A 16,456-nucleotide genomic window follows, 5' to 3' on the forward strand; every position below is an offset into this window, starting at 1 on the left:
CCAACACAGGTTATCTTTCTGGTCTTTCTCTCTGGACTCTGGTAGTGGTTGAGAGGATAGCTTCGCCAGTGTGACCCTTTCTGGTGTCTTTATTTTGTTTCTAGCTATCAACTAAGCGAGCGCATTTAGATAACTTGTTTGCAGTTGTAGAGTGATGATTTGATATGTAAATCTGATAATAAGGCCTGGTACTTTCATTTTCTGTCTTGCCCAAAAGATTCTGATTGTGGGAGCAGTTTTTCAACCTTTAAAAAAACAAAACCTAAAGCTCACCCTTATTTTTCCTGCCAGTAGGTGTATTTACCAGACTCAGGTGTAAGATCAGTCCCTTTTTGTGTGTGGTACAAGGAAACAATGTTCAAATACTGAGTAAAAGTAAGGTTGGGCCACTGGGGATATAAAGAAAATTCTTTTTGCCTTAGTCACCAACAGTGGAAAAGAACAAGGTATTCACATTTCCTGGTGCTGATGCTACTTACTGTGTAAAGTAACTGATGCAGCGGGTATGTCTCATCGAATTGTTACAAGAAGTTTTCCTTTAGTCTAAAGGGTCTGGTTTTATCATTAAAGAATGTCATTTTAGAACTGTACTGTTCTAAGAACTTAGAATGAGTGAACTGTCTGAAAATTGAAAAAGGGACAATTTCAGTAAATAATAGCCACTCTGTATTGAATCTCTATTATGTTTTCTATTAATTTGTTTTGGTGTACATCTTATATGTTGGAGGCTTTTTCTGAATCCCCTCATAATTAGGTTCAAATTAAATTTGGCAAGAGTATACTTAAGTATCATGTCCTCAGTCACGTGGGGGAGCACAGATGTTACCTTGCCCTTTTGTTGGTGATACTAAGTTGGAATGTTTGTTTAAGGTGATAGCAGCCAGTTCCTCCATTTTAAAAGTACCTTTTTATGTTTGTTAATTAAGTGATCTTGGGTTGATACTTTCAGAATGTGTAATTACCCATATGTACTTTTGCACTCTTTTTAAATTTAAAATTCTATAATATATTATGTTATCCATTTTGATTCTCAGATTCCCAAATTTGACCAGGAGAAGCCCTTTCAAGCTGGCTTCTGTGCTTGTTTATATGTCCGTATCAACTTTTGAGCACTTCCTTAGTCTGGCACAAGAAGATATTCTAGGCTCACCTTGTACTTGCCCTGCCCCAGACCTAGAACCAGGCATTTTCTCCAAGGAACCCTGGTTCCTTTTGTGGGGGAATGATATTTAGAAACCCAAGATCTGGGGGCTAGGTCTGCTTGCTACTGAGGTGTCATTGCTTCCAGGCTCTTTTAGTGGACCGAGCTAAGTGTGTGTGTGTGTGTGTGTGTATTTTTCTTTGTATCTATTTAATATATAGTTCATTTGTTTCCATTTATCTTTAGTTTTAGAAGAGATTTCCCCTAATTCTTGTTTAGTTTTTGAATATGTATATCATTAACATAGTTCAAAAGTCAAAAGCTTTACTAAATGGTGTACTCAGGAGTACCTCTTCCCCGTGTTTTTCACCACATTCACACTTACCACCTGTGGGTAACATGTATGTAAACCTTAGTTTAAAGTTTATCCTTCCTTGTTTTGTTTTTATTTTTTTGTGGATACACACATATACATATATTCTTATTTACTCTTCTTGCGTGATAGCTAGAATAATCTATGCAAGCTTCTTTTTTCACTTAAGATAGCCTGGATATCTCTCCATGTCAGTTCGTAGGGACCTTCCTTATTTGTTTTTATAGCTGTGTAGTACTCCATTGTATAGATGCACAGATGTTTATTCACCAGATCTCTTACATGTTTGCAATATTGTGTTGTTTCAAAGAGTGCCACAGTAAATTACTGTGTGTGCGTGTGTGTGTTTTAAGTAAAACATAAATGTATTATCTCTCAAGGTTCTATGAGTAGACTGGGATCAGTTGATGAGGTTCTCACTTTGGAGTCTCTTAAGCAGTTGCATATGGAAGTTGGGGCTGGAGTCATCTGAAAATTCAGAGTAACTCAACAACCAAGGTAGCTCACTCACTATGCCTGGCAATTGATGCTGGTTGTCAGCTCAGAGCTCAGCTCAGGCTGTTAGATGGAATGCCTACCCATGACCTCTCTATGTGACGGTGGCTTCCCAGAACCTATCAGCTGCATTCTAAGAAGGAGTGTCCCAAAAGTGAGCATCCCAAGAGGCCCAAATGGGAGCTTTGAGGCTTCTTAAGGTTTATCTCAGAAATCCCAGAATAGCTTAAGTTCACGCACTCTGCTTCAACAGCCTAGGCTTCACCGATTCGGGTCCTGGGCACAAACCTACACACTGTTCAATCAAGCCACGCTGTAATAGCATCCGACATACTAAACAGAGGAAGATTGGCAGCAGATGTTAGCTCAGGCCAATCTTCCTCACCAAAAAGAGAAATCCTGGAATATCACATGTGCATTCTGTTGATCAAGCAAGTCGTTAAGGCTGGCCCAGATTCAAGGGAATGGGAGTTAGGCTACTTCTCTTAATGTGAGGAGCAGGATGCATGAAATTGACAGCAACCATCTTTGGAGACTATATGCCATAGTCTACCTTCTAGCAAACACAATTCACGTTCCTTTCATATGTAAAATATACTCACTTTCTTCCCAAGACCCACACATTCTCATCCCATTAAGACATCAGTTTGAAGTCCAGGATCTTGTTATGTCAGTCAGGACCAGATATGGATGAAGCTTCTTAGACACATTTCCTACAGTACATTTCCTCAAGAACAGTTCCCCTGACCTGAAGACCTTTGTTGAAATCTTTATTTCTCCATACAACTTTGAGTTACTGCCTAGTGTCCTTCCATTTCATCTTGTAGAATCCATTGGGCGTCTCTTCTAGGGTAGGTCTGGTGGTAATGAACTCTCTCAGCTCTTTTATCTGGGAATTTCATAATCTCTCCTTCACTTTTGAAGGAGTTTTCCTGGATATAGGATTCTTAGTTGACTTTTTTTCTCTTGAGCTCTTTAAATATATCAACCCATTGCCTTCTGGACTCCAAAGTTTCTCATGAGAACTCTGTTTATAATCTTACCGAGGATCCCTTGTATGTGGTGATTCACTTTTTTCTTGTTGCTTTCAGGATTCTCTCTTTGTCTTTTGAAAGTTTGATTATAATGTATCGTGGTGTGGGTCTCTTTCAACTTGTCTTACGTGGAGTTTGTTGAGCTCGTTATATGTCTATATTTTCATGTCTTCCATCAAATTTGGGAAGTTTTCAGCCATTATTTCTTCAAATATTCTCTCTGCCCCTTTCTTTCTTCTCCTTCCGGGACTCCAATGGTGCGAATATTTGTTCGCTTGTTGTTTTCCCACCGTTCCCTTAGGCTCTGTTCACTTTTCTTCAATCTTTTCTTCTTTCTGTTCCTCAGACATATTAATTTCCATTGTCTTCAAGTTCACTGATTCTTTCTTCTGCCTGTTCAAATCTGCCTTTGAATCCCTCTAATGAGTTTTTCATTTCAGTTATTATTCTTTTCAGCTCCAGAATTTCTTTTTGATTTCTATTTAGGTTTTTATCTATTGATGTTTCCATTTTGTTCATATATTGTTTTCTTGACTTTATCCACATCTCCCTTAAGTTCTTTGAGCATCTTTAAGACAGGCTTTTTTTTTTGGAAGATTAGCCCTGAGCTAACATCTGCTGCCAATCCTCCTCTTTTTGCTGTGGAAGACTTGCCCTGAGCTAACATCCGTACCCATCTTCCTCTACTTTATATGTGGAACGCCTGCCACAGCATGGCTTGCCAAGCGGTGCCATGTCCGCACCTGGGATCTGAACCGGTGAACCCTGGGCCACCGAAGTGGAACGTGTGCACTTAACCGCTGCACTGCTGGCCTGGCCCCAAGACAGGCATTTTAAGGTTTCTGTTTAGCATATCTGCCATTAGGTCTTTTTAAAGAATAGCTTCTGTTATTTTTTTTTTTCCTTTGAATGGGCCATACTTTCCTGTCCTTTGTATACCTTATGTTTTTTTGCTGCAAACTGGACATGCGAATCTAACAATATGGTAACTCTAGAAATCAGATTCTCTTGCTTCCTCAGGGTCTGCTATTTTTTATTACTGTTTTTCAGGGTGTTGTAGGCTCTCTCTGCTGAGGATCTTCAGCCTGAGGTATAAACTTAACATCTTATCAGGTCTTTTCTGAGTCTTCCCCTGGGCGTGCACGGGCACTTTCGAATTTTCCCTGTATGTGTGGTTGTTTTTGAATGTCCTAGTTTTTACTGTCTGGTTTCCAAAAGGGGAAAAAGAGAAAAATGGAGGAAAAAAGGATGCAGACCCTTTATTTTTTTATTTCTTTATTTTTATTTTTTTTAATAATGCTGGTTTTTTTCCTTTTTTTTTTTAAAGGTTTTATTTTTCCTTTTTCTCCCCGAAGCCTCCCGGTACATAGTTGTGTATTTTTAGTTGTAGGTCCCTCTAGTTGTGGCATGTGGGATGCCACCTCAGCCTGGCTCGATAAGCAGTGCCATGTCCGTACCAAGGATTACGAACTGGCAAAATCCTGGGCCGCCTGAAGTGGAGCGCGCAAACTTAACCACTCGGCCATGGGACCAGCCCCCGATGCAGGCCCTTTAAATCCCCTTGAAGTCTCTTCAGCTAGAGTGGGAGGGGCCTACAATAATAGGGAGAGGGCCAACAGCAGTGACTGCCCTTCTCTCTTTCTGTACCTCCTGGATCAGAAGCAGCAATCAGGGATCAGAGTGCAGTCTTTGGAGGACAGGGTCCTTTTTGCCCACCCTGGCTCCAGCAAACTGTGTGCAAGCTGCCCCAGGAACAAGTGCACCGCTGCCTACTGTGTGGCTGGGGGGTGGGGAAAGGGTAGCTGCTACTGTGCTAAGAGCTGAAATTAACCACAGTGTACTGTCCAGGTCCTCCCCTGGAAACTGCAAGCCTTCAGTAGACTCCGGAGTGCCACAGTTGTTACCTCAGACAGATTCTGCCTCTGCTTCCTATTCCACCATCTTCCCAGAATCCTCTATCTGTGCTTGTTTTTTTTTGTATTTTGGGGGACATACCTTCAGGGTGAGATGCTAGAAATGGGATTGCTGAGTCAGAAGGTAAATACATATGTAATCTAGTTAGATAATGCCAAATTACCCTCTGTAGAGGTTGTACAAGTCTACATTCCTGCTAGCAATGTGTGAAAGTACCTGTTTGTCCACAGCTTGTCAACAATATGTTGTCAGGCTTTTGAGTTTTTTGCCAATCTGGCATGAGTAATGATATCTTAATGTAGAGAATAAAGTAAAGCCTAAAGAGAAAAAACGGTATGTACAAAGAACCACCTGTACTTCTAGTTAAATATGGTGAGTTCAGCACGTCTGTTTCTCTCTCCTCCCTCCTAAAACTCACTAAAACGAGAATAAAAAAATAAACGAAAGTACTTGAGAGGAAAGCACGTATTTTATTCTGACACTGTGCAGTTTTTCCTTTGTTTAAGGATCATTTGCATATCTTTCTTTTTTGGTGAAAACTTTGGCCCATTTTTCTAGCAGGTATTGGGTTTTCCTCATTTTTTAGGAGTTCTTTGTACATTAAGAATATTGTCCTTTTGTGATGTATGTTGTAAAATGGTTTCATTTGTGTTTTGAGTTTGCCTTTGCTGTGTTAACTATGCAAGAATATTTTTTTTATTGTGTTGTGTTATGAGAGAGGCCCTGAAAAGCTGATTAGAATCTTTATGTGTAAGACTGGGCTTATCAACAGGCAGGGATCTGGATGTTTCATTCTGTGGGACCTTTTGATTTAAGAGAGGAATCTGCAATTTCTTGTAGAGATGGAGTAAAGGAGATTGGCAGGAGGGGCCCTTTTCAGTACGTAGATCTTTATTCCTTGTTTTCTTCCCTTTGCATTGTTGTACTTGGAGTCCTCAAGTCAGTCTATTTTGGATCTTTTTTTCTATAGTAAACCTTCATTCTCCTGCTCTAGTTGGGAAGTGTAGTTCCTTGGCTATGTGTCATAGGTTGGGGATCTGGGGATCTTTTTTTATTCAGTCTTTCAGTCAATCTAGATTTTAACCTCATGACTCACCATTGTCTTGGGAAGTCACTGGAAGTATAGATTGCTGAGTCCTTGGAGAATTATGTAGTTAGAATTGGCTTACTTCTGCAGACACTTAGGATGTCTGTTTTCTCAGTCCTGTTAATTCCTTCGTCTGTTTTCTTCTCATCTGCTGCTGTCTCCTTTTAAATTTTTCTTTATTCTGTGTTTACTTTATTCTGATTTTAGTGGGGTTTAGATAGGAGGAGAAACACATTTGTTTATTGTATTTAGTGAGAAATCCAGGTGGTTCTTCGCACATACAGTTTTCTCTACTTAGGCTGTACTTTGTGGGCAGTTGAATGCACTCAGTGGTTCACAGCATTGCACTTTTGTTTGGTAATTTAGAGTTTATGTGCCCGTACCCAGATGATTCTGATCAGTGGTTAGAAAATTGGTTGCCTCTTGCCCGCTTTTATTTCTTAACTTCAAGGGAAGAAAATGTTCACAATTCCAAGCAAAGTATTGTTAGTTGGTTCTTGAAATATGAATGCTGCTCGAGAGTCTGTCTTCTCCCTGTTGGATCCAAATTTCGCTGTATTGGTATGGTCTTCGGGGATTATAGCGTTTTTGTAGTTTCATTTTAGATAAATCCTCTTTCCTTTTTCTTCTTTTTTAATTCGGTGGTTTTCAAGAGGGAGAAGTAAACATACCTTAATTCTTTCTTTTAAAACTTGTTTACTACAATGTGAAAAAGTGTTCATATATCTCATTTAGGAAGTTGAATATCTGGATTAAGTACCCATGCCAAAACCTTTTCCTAATTTGTATAAAGTTCTGCATGAGGTATGCTTTTGTCTGACTCATTTGTTTGCCGTGAGTTTCATGTCATGACACAGGGAGGAGAGTGCATGTAAGAACACGTGTACTGGAAGTAGAGAGCTGCCAGAATCTGAGGCACCTTCAGGGACTGGTTTTCTCACCCCCCTTCTTATTAGCTGTTGTTTCCCACGGCAGTTCTGCTTCTCTCTGCACATCTGCTCAAGATGTCCGTGTGAACCATTTTCCTGTGCTTGCCGATGGTTTCTGTTCTCTTATAAATTTAGCTTACACATGAGCCAAGATGGACACTCCAGTCTCTCTCTTACCTGTGTGTGACCTTTCTGCTTCAGCTCTTCACAGCTGACCAGTGTACCCTCTGGCTGTTTCTTAGTCATATTTCCAAGAAAAACAAATTGGCCCAGATCATCTTTTTATGCCACTTCTGATCTGTTGTTCCTAGGCCAAACAATAAATTGGCTTTCTTGGATCAGGTGTTCAGCACTGCTCAAGCAGCTTAGGGATATTGGGGAGGGAGCAATGGGGCAGCGAGGAAACAGCAAGGAACCGTCGATGGGACCATTCCCTTTGGTAAGTGAGGGGGCAGGATAGAGCTGACCTCATAACCTCTTCTCTCCTTCAGCATCCCAGTTTATTTTTAATAGAGTACTCTAAGCAAATACCTAGTAGTACGGATTGAATATTGTAGGAATCTAGCTAATATTTATGTCAAAATTGACTCTCAAATCCGCCCTGTTTGATGCTATTTTCTATTTACATTGTGACTTTAGTAGCATGGTGTGGCAGAAAGACTGCTATGCTAGAAGTCATGAGTCTTAGATTCTAGATCTGATTTTGCTGTTCTGAAAGGCTTCACTTTCTTTGTCACATAAATTATTAAAAGGTTGATGGGGTAGAATAGTTTCTAAGATACTTCTAGCTGTAAAACCTTGTGACTCAAATTGGGAAAGATAATTGCCAGAAGGATGGTCAGAATACAGAACTGTTATAACAAAATCATTAAGTTAAGTCAATGTAAAAAAATTAGACAGAAATGAGATTGATTGGACTCATACTGTAGAAGAAGATATGGGAATTTTGTAGTGAACCAAATTCTCCTCACTTGAACTGTTCTGTTGGGAATAGGGTGGTCTTCATAAACTGATTTAAGTCAGATATTATAGTCACAAACTCTCTTCCCACCTTAAGCTGCACATAAGGAGTGTATTACAGTGTAATATTGAAGTTGAAGTGCTTTTTGTCTTTCATGCTTTTTTAAAAAATGTAGTTGGATATTCAGAATAGTTAAGTAACATGGGTTTCTTTTACCTTTTAGGATTTAAGTGCCCTGTATGCTCAAAATTTGTACCCTCAGATGAAATGGATTTACATCTTGTGATGTGTTTAACAAAGCCAAGAATAACCTATAATGGTAAGTCTGGTACTTTAAAATAATATTTTAAAATAGAATTACCTTAGATTTTATGAATTTCATGTTTCAGGTAAAATTTAAAAGGCAAGGAAGACCATTGACAAGCCCTGGAGCTAACTGGTATTTTAGTTAGATCTAGTGCTTTGGCTGTACCATTCTTTCCTGACCACAATCTCCAGGTACTCAGAACCCTAGGAGAGGTTCAAAGTAGTCTTGGTACATTTTAGAATAGACTTTAAAAAAAAACCAAATAGTCATTCCTAATGTTAAGTAAATAGAATAAAATAAAGGAAAAATGAGAGCTTTTTTTCAAAATTTCCTAAGTAGAAAGACAAACTTCAAAAGGCTATGAGAAATTTCAGATTTAAAAAAAATAAATTTGGTTTGAAATAGAATGAGTAGAAAGAGTGCCAGTAAACAGTGAAGCCAGTTGAAAGATTGACTTCATTCAACAAATGTCTTTGAGGTATCAAGTATGAGGTAAAGTGTTAAGTACTTGGGACACTGTGGTGAATAAAACAGTTGGATCCTACAGCCTAGGGTCAGCCAAAGGCTAATGAATGTAGTAGCACTTAGTCAGCAGTTCCAGATTTCTCCTCAGATTACAAATGTGTTGGGAGGGGTAGAATTTAACTTTGAAATGAACATGTCACTTTGAGTAGCTTTTTTGCAAACTGATTTAGGACTCTCTCTCTCTAATAAGGTGGTGCTTCAGCCACACTATTACAGTGGTGACAGAAGAGTGCTTTTTCCCCGTTCGTTTTCCAGTGAACAAGTTAAAGTAGCTTTTAGCAATTCCTTTGAATAGTACATGTACCTGTTGATTATATCCAAACATTCTGCATTATGAAATTGAGTTGGCTACTTTGCATAATCTAGTTGAAATTCAGCTACTTAAAAAATAAAAAGTATTCTCATTTAGGTTCAGAATTTGAGGTAGAAGTGACTGGGATTGTTTCTCATACTTACTCCATTATCTTATCATTACCTCCCATAATTATTATATTTATTACAAGTGTCTTTAAAATAAATATCCTTGAGTCAGCCCTGTGGCATAGTGGTTTTAAGTTCAGTGTGCTCCACTTTGGTGGCCCGGGTTTGTGGGTTCAGATCCCTGGTGAGATCTACACCACTCGTCAGCCATGCTGTGGAGGTGACCCACAGACAAAACAGAGGAAGATTGGCACAGATGTTAGCTCAAGGCAAATCTTCCTCACCAAAAACTAAATAAATAAAATAAATATCCTTAAATCTTAAGCCTTTGGCCTTGAATTTTAAAAACCACAAATCTATTTCCTTTGACATATAATATATTTGCAGACAGTCTTAGTTTTCTGTACATTTACTTTTTGTGTAATATGTCTAAAATACAGTCTTTCCGTGTATTGATATTTGGCAGTTTTTAATTTCATGATTTAACTGTGCTCAGGTCATTAAAGTTTTCTGCTAGATCACTTGTTTGGTATCTTGAACCAATATGTAACCTTTTGCTTGGGGATACTGTAAACCAAGGATTCAGGTTTTAAGTATTTGACAATATTCTAGTTCAGAAGTTAGTAAACTTAATGCAAAAGATAAAGTTGCAGCCATTTTTAAGAATGGCTATCTACTTTAAGGTGGGTAGATCTGAAATTTTTTAATTTATTAAATATATATTAACTGCCTATAAACATTCAAAAGAAGCAAAAACAGCTTCATAAAAATTATATATGGTTCTTGAAGTTTTAAAACTTGGACAGTGGCCAACTATGGGTAAAAGGAGGAGGAGTTTTGATTGGCTGATTTAGGTTAGAAGTGGCAGGTGGGTAATGTGCTTCCCCGTCACAGGCTGTAGGAATTCTGACACCACTCTTTTTTGAAGGCAGAGCCCTGTAGGGGAGGAAAAAATCCCTCTACAGTTCTGAGTTCTTGGCTGAGACCACTGTAATAAAAGACAGATTAACAAGAGAAAAACAAACAAAGTTTATTAATATGTGTACCTCCAGTATGCATGGGAAATACCCAGGGAAAAATGAGCAAATCTGTGAGGTGGTTTAGAATTTCGGCTTAAATGCCATCTTCAGCTAAAGATGAAGAAGGTGGGAGAGGAGTGATGGGAGGTTACCAGGAAAATTGTGGTAAATAAGGGATTTGTTATGCAGATTTAAATTGGTGCCTTTTTCCATTGGTAATATTCTTGTGATTTAGTCATCCTATTTTTCCTAGTACGGAGAGGGAGGCAGTCTTACAAATAGAGATTTCCTTTATAAATGTAAAATTTCCCTTAGGAGAGGTAACTTCTACTCTATTTTCAGAGCTTCTGTGTCTGCTGTGAATTTCAAATTCATTCTCAGAGAGATGATATTCTAAATGTTGGCTTATTTTCCAGAGTATCCCACAACAGCTTTCTTCTTTTTAAAAAATCTGTAATATATCCAGATACTCAAGTCCTGGTAGCTGAAGAAGAAAATGGACTGGCTTAGGTGGAAGCGCTCAGGGTTTAGGCAGCTGGTTCAGCAGAGGTTCAGGTAGGAGGCCCAGGCCATCATGGCCGGGAGTGATTCAGAATGATGTGAGTGGTTATTGCAAGTGGTATTTTGGCAGCATGGAAAAAATTCAGAATGCTACAATGAGTATTCATCTATATAGGTTGCCCTTAAGTCAGGGACTGCCTATTTCATATGCTTTTCCCTCTTTCATATGCTTCATTGTTTAGTTTATGGGTCTAGTAATTTGTTGTAAAGTCTATGAACTTAATATAAATTTTATGAGCATAGAGTCTCTCTTCATTTCCTTCTTCCTCATCTTCTAAAATGTTTCAGAACAAACCAAAAATTGAAATAAATATTGTTAGCAGATTCTTAGTCTTTATTGTATTGGTCTTTAAACTTCATTGGATGGTAGCCTGTTTTGTAGCATATGAGGTTCAGTTTTTATTTTAGACTTTTGTGATTGAGGGCAGTACGATTTGTATTTAAGAAACCTTTGTTTTATTTTTAGTTGATCCTTTGTCTATGCCTGTGCACCTGGAGGTAGGTGTAGCTTGAAATAAGTTTGTTTTCCAAGAGTTAATTATGAACTCATGTAGTGAATCAATGCAGAGCTTTTCAAAATCATCAGAAAGAAGACTGACTCTATGGACAGAGTAAGATGTGATTATTACTCTGTTGAAATAAACGTATTTGAAGAAAGATTGAGTCAGTTGGAAGGCAGCTTGTTCTACAATGAAAATGCGGGATAAGTATCCCAACTTTTGTGCTGTCCATGGGAGAATCTTGTCTCGCTCACCCAAACATTGAAGGTAGATTGCAGCAGGCAGTCAGCACTCTGATTCCAGTGTGCACGTGCAGCCTTCTAATGACCTGGCTTTGCATGTAGTGTATTTGCAGGAAAGAACATATTTCCTCTCTCTGTAGATACTGTCTGGCTTTCCAGGCAGTTGTGGTCCTCATTTTAAGTTATACACTTGCTGTCTGCGTAACATACTATATTTCTTGGTTTTAAGATTTCCCCCCGACATTTTAATCTTTCTGAATTCAGGATGCTTTCTGAAATTGGCATGTCTCTTATAATAGACGTGAAAAAAAAAAAAAAAGCCAACCACCAAGCAGAATTTTAAATAAGGAGGAAGTTATCATTGCCTGAGTTTGTGTGAACTTTGTCTTCTGTGAAAGGTTCCTGTTATCTGATTTGACCTCTCTCTTTGTTTATTTGCATTGGTGATTTCTGTGGTTGAGTTTTAACTCAAATGTGAATTCTTAATGATAGTTTTAAATGATTCCGTAAAGATTACATTATGAATTGAAGTTATTTTTTGTACTATAAATTGGCTGTCATACCAGTGAAATTAAAGCCAGTAGAAAGTGTCAAATCCCTTATACTATATTATAGAAGTTTCAAAGTAGATGATATCCCAGAAGAGTTTGGCAAAACTGTTCTAAAAACCCACAGAGGGTTCCTATAGAAAATTACAGTCACCTTCTGTTAAAGATGAACTTGTGATGAAAAATTTTTTTTTTTAAAGATTTTATTTTTTTCCTTTTTCTCCCCAAAGCCCCCTGGTACATAGTTGTATATTCTTTGTTGTGGGTCCTTCTAGTTGCAGCATGTGGGACGCTGCCTCAGTGTGGTTTGATGAGCAGTGCCATGTCCACGCCCAGGATTCGAACCAACGAAACACTGGGCCGCCTGCAGCAGAGCGCACGAACTTAACCACTCGGCCACGGGGCCAGTCCCCTGTGATGAAAAATTTTAACTATACAAGGAGTGAGAGTCAGCAGATATGATTAGAACTACCACTCCAAGAACTTTAGAACTATAAATATGTTTATTTTCAAATCCTTAAAAGGATGAATAGGAGGTAAGTAAAAAATAAGACACCTGTGAATAAGATGTAAATTGAACTCTTTAGACAATAGTCATTGAAATCGAAATCTCAGTGCATAGGTTAAGCAGCAGATTAGATAGAGCTGCAAGGGGAATTAGTGAAGTACAAGATGGATCTGAGGAAATCACACAGAGTGTAACAGAGAGAGAGATGGAAAATATGAGAAAGGTGTACATGGCATGGAGCCTGGAAAAGAACATCCATCAGACATATAATAATCTCAGAAAAAGAGATGGAATTCACTTCTTGTTTCCAGTTCCACATGTTGAAAGTTTGGCAGTAGCCACTCTGTCCTAACAACAAGTAAAAAGCTGAACAGACTGAAAAATTAACAACTCTTTTTGGATCCATAGGAGATGGAAGGACACGGGGCAAACTGCTGCCCCCAAGATTGTAGAGACAGGCGAATACAGGCCTTCTTGGGTTTTGGCTTCCTGGAGCAGAGACTCAGTATCTGGAACCATTGCAGGAACTGGTGCCAGAGAAGGAAAACCTGAACTGTAATTGATGAATTGTTGGGGGCTCAGTGTGGAAAGTCTGAGAGTTTAAAACTTTAGAGGGATCCAGTCACATTCGGAGAATATTGTAAGATTTACCTCCAGGAGCTCGACCAGGTTCCCACAGTAAATATCGGAGAAGCAGAAAGAGGAAAAGGAACCATGTTGAAATAGGCCAGAGGACTATGTTCTTAACAAGGCCTGCCTCAGGGGAAAGTAGTTAACCAAGGCCTAACTGACTTGGGAGAAGGGAAATTCTCAACTCCAGCCCACTCTAGCCCATCCTGTTCCACCTAATGGAGGAGAAAAAAACTGAGAAACGCTTGTAACGGTCACAGTCCAGAGGCACAGGCTCACTCAAAGGCTGAGACCTAATGATAGAACTATAGAAATCTTACCCATGTTACTAAAGGCCTATTTAAAACAAAAACAAAAAACCTTTGTATACTGTATTTACATTGCTTGACATCACTGTAGGGTTTTTTTTTTCTCTTTTTTGCTGGGAAAGATTTGCTCTGAGCTAACATTCGTTGCCAATCTTTCTCTCATTTTTAAAAATTTTATTCCCAAAGCCCCATTATGTAGTTGTATATGTTAGTTGTGAGTCCTTGTGGTTCTTCTGTGTGAGCTGCTTCCACAGTGTGGCAACTGACAAATGATTGGTGGTGTTCTGTGCCTGAGAACCAAACCCACGCTGTCAAAGCAGAGCACCGTAAACTTTAACCTCTAGGCCATCAGGGCTGGCTTGCTAAAGGCCTGTTTACTGCAGTTCCTTTCACCTGGTACATCATAACTAGCTATCAAGAGAAAATCACAAGGCATATCAGAAAAAAGTTCTTTTTTGAAGACACGGGACAAGCAGACATGGCAAGAATATTGGAATTATCAGACTGGGAATTTAAAACAACTGTGATTAATATACTCAGGGTGCTAATGGATAAAGTAGACAGCTTGGAAAACAGATGTGCAATGTAAACAGAGATGGAAATCCTAAGAACCAAAATGAAATGCTAGAGATCAGGAACACTGAAACAGAAATGAAGAATGCCTTTAATGGGCTGGACACAGCTGAGGAAAGAATCTCTGAACTAGAGGATATATCAGTAGAATCTGCAAAAACCGAAAGCAAAGAGAAATAAGACTAAAAATAATCAGATTGGAGTATCCAAGGACTGTGGGACAGTTACAAAAGGTGTAACATACGCATAATGGGAGATGGAATTGGTGAGAGGCAGTATGTGAAGGGAAATGACAGAGAACCTTCTAGAATTGCTGAAAGAGAGGAATTCTCAGATTTGAAGGAGCACTATGATCCTGAGCAGTATAAATAAAAATGAATTTATACCTAGAGACACATTAACCAAATACCAAATAAAAAGAGAAAAATATTGTACAACTGAAATTTCACAAGGTTGTAAACTATCATAATCTTAATTAAAAGAGAAAAATATTAAAGTAACCTGAAAAATAATATTTTACCCTCTTCTATTTATGTTAATACTTCTAAATGCTTCTTGTTTTGTGTAGTAATTTAAAATTTAGCATGTGTTTATATAGGTAATGGACTGGAAATGGTCATCCAAACACTTTACCATAGTTACCGTCTTATCCAGTTACCAAAATTGTGCACCTATTTTATATGGCACTAAATTCAATTTTACTACCCTTTTGTTAACATATAGCTGCTCAAAAGCGGCACTGATGTGCATTTAAAATATTATAAAGAACAACAGTACTGTGTACAAAGTACAAACTTTGAATTCAGCTTGCTGAGTTCAGATCTCCATGCTATCCTGTAGTTGTAATCTTGGTCTTGGTTTTGTCTCCTGTAAACTTAGGACCAGAAGTCGTGCCTATCTTCATAGAGTTATTGTGAAAATCAAATGAGAAATCATGCATAGTTCTTTGTTAAGTAGAGAGTGCTAAGTAAACAAGACCTGTTGTTACTACTAAGAAATATTACCTTTGACTTTGAGAGGTAAACACATATAGGCGCCGTATTTAACATGTTAACAAATCTAAAATTCTTTTGATATATTTTTTTTTAAAAGCCCATAGTTGTTAAATTTCAAATTAGATGTCTAAAAATCTTGCATAGCAGCAATAGTTCTGGAGAAGTAGGAGGTGGGAGGATAATTAGGAAGACTACTTGCTCTTATATGTGCTGTGACAATTTAAAGCTGCAATTTAATGAAAAAATATTTTCCTGCTTTTTATAAGTAACATGGTGGCCTACACAGCTGAAATCTGAAATGTAAATTTGATGATAGTCAGATTCCTTAATCTTTGTAGAAGTATGGATCCTTTCATATTCTGAATAGAAGTAGAAATACTGTAAAAAGCTGTGTCTGTACATGGATAAATATGTTTATCTTGAGGTACATTCTTTCCGTATGTCTTATTATAAAATAAGGTAATAGAATAGAAAGTGAAATAAAAATACGTAGTTCAGTGAGAAGGAAGTTCTGATAGATCTTCAAAGTGTGAAGACAGTTTCAGATTCCATTTCTGATTTCACTAATAAAATTTGAGAAGGAAGATGGCATCTTTTTTTCTTTATTTCCTGATTCTTAATTTGTCTCATCATTTCATAGATCTTTATATAAGCCTTCCCTTTTTTGTGTTCTCCTTATCCTTGTATCACTTTTATAATGTCATTTTTGGTGTTTTTTTTTAATCATTCCAACATTCGAAGTAAACTTTCTTGATTTTAAGAAATCAAAAGAAGAAACAAAACAGAGACCTTAAAAAGATTTTTGGAGTGCAGGAAACTAAGTGAACCAACATAGCTGTCCTCAAAAGGAAAAAGATTTTTTCCCTGGCCACAGTTCTTATGTTGGTTTAAGATGCGGTATTGACAGACTGTCATTTTAAATGGATTCTCATACAAATATTAATAAAATGCATTTCCAAATTTATCTCATTTTTATGTTTCCTCTATATAAGTGTAAAGCTAGAATTCAGCCCATGTCTGTCAACAGTTTTGCCATTTCACAAAATATTTTACCCGTATGTACATAGTAAAAGATAAATTAGTCTATTTAGACATTTAATCTAGACCTTGAAAGCATTAGTAAGATTTGCAGAGAAATGGAGGACATGTTTAGAAATAACAACTAGACAGGTATAGTCTGGAGCAAGGGAGAATGATAAAAGAGAATTGAAGGTGAAAAAATAAATTATGGCTGCATAATTAATTTTTTAAATAAATTATTTGGAGCTTGGAAGATTAATTTTAGTATTAATTTGCAAAAGTGTTTGTAAGGAAAAGAACTTCTTAAATACCAGTTTAGAGAACGTGTGGTACTTTATGTGGGAAGTGGTTAGATGATATATTGGA

General features: G+C 37.8%; 1 protein-coding gene across 4 annotated transcripts in view; it reads left to right on the forward strand.

Moving 5' to 3' along the window:
- Window positions 1–16,456, forward strand: part of ZNRF2 (zinc and ring finger 2) — a 91,366-nt gene that overhangs the window by 41,220 nt on the left and 33,690 nt on the right. For all 4 annotated transcript variants that reach the window (XR_011539186.1, XR_011539187.1, XM_008522959.2 and 1 more), the window contains exon 2: window positions 8,158–8,253. Coding sequence is in view for 2 of the 4 variants with exons in the window: in XM_008522959.2 (XP_008521181.2) it covers window positions 8,158–8,253 (96 nt within the window). In the remaining 2 variants the exon portion in view is untranslated. The remainder of the gene's footprint in view (window positions 1–8,157; window positions 8,254–16,456) is intronic.

This window comes from Equus przewalskii, chromosome 4, assembly GCF_037783145.1.
Source record: "Equus przewalskii isolate Varuska chromosome 4, EquPr2, whole genome shotgun sequence".
NCBI lineage: Eukaryota > Metazoa > Chordata > Mammalia > Perissodactyla > Equidae > Equus > Equus przewalskii.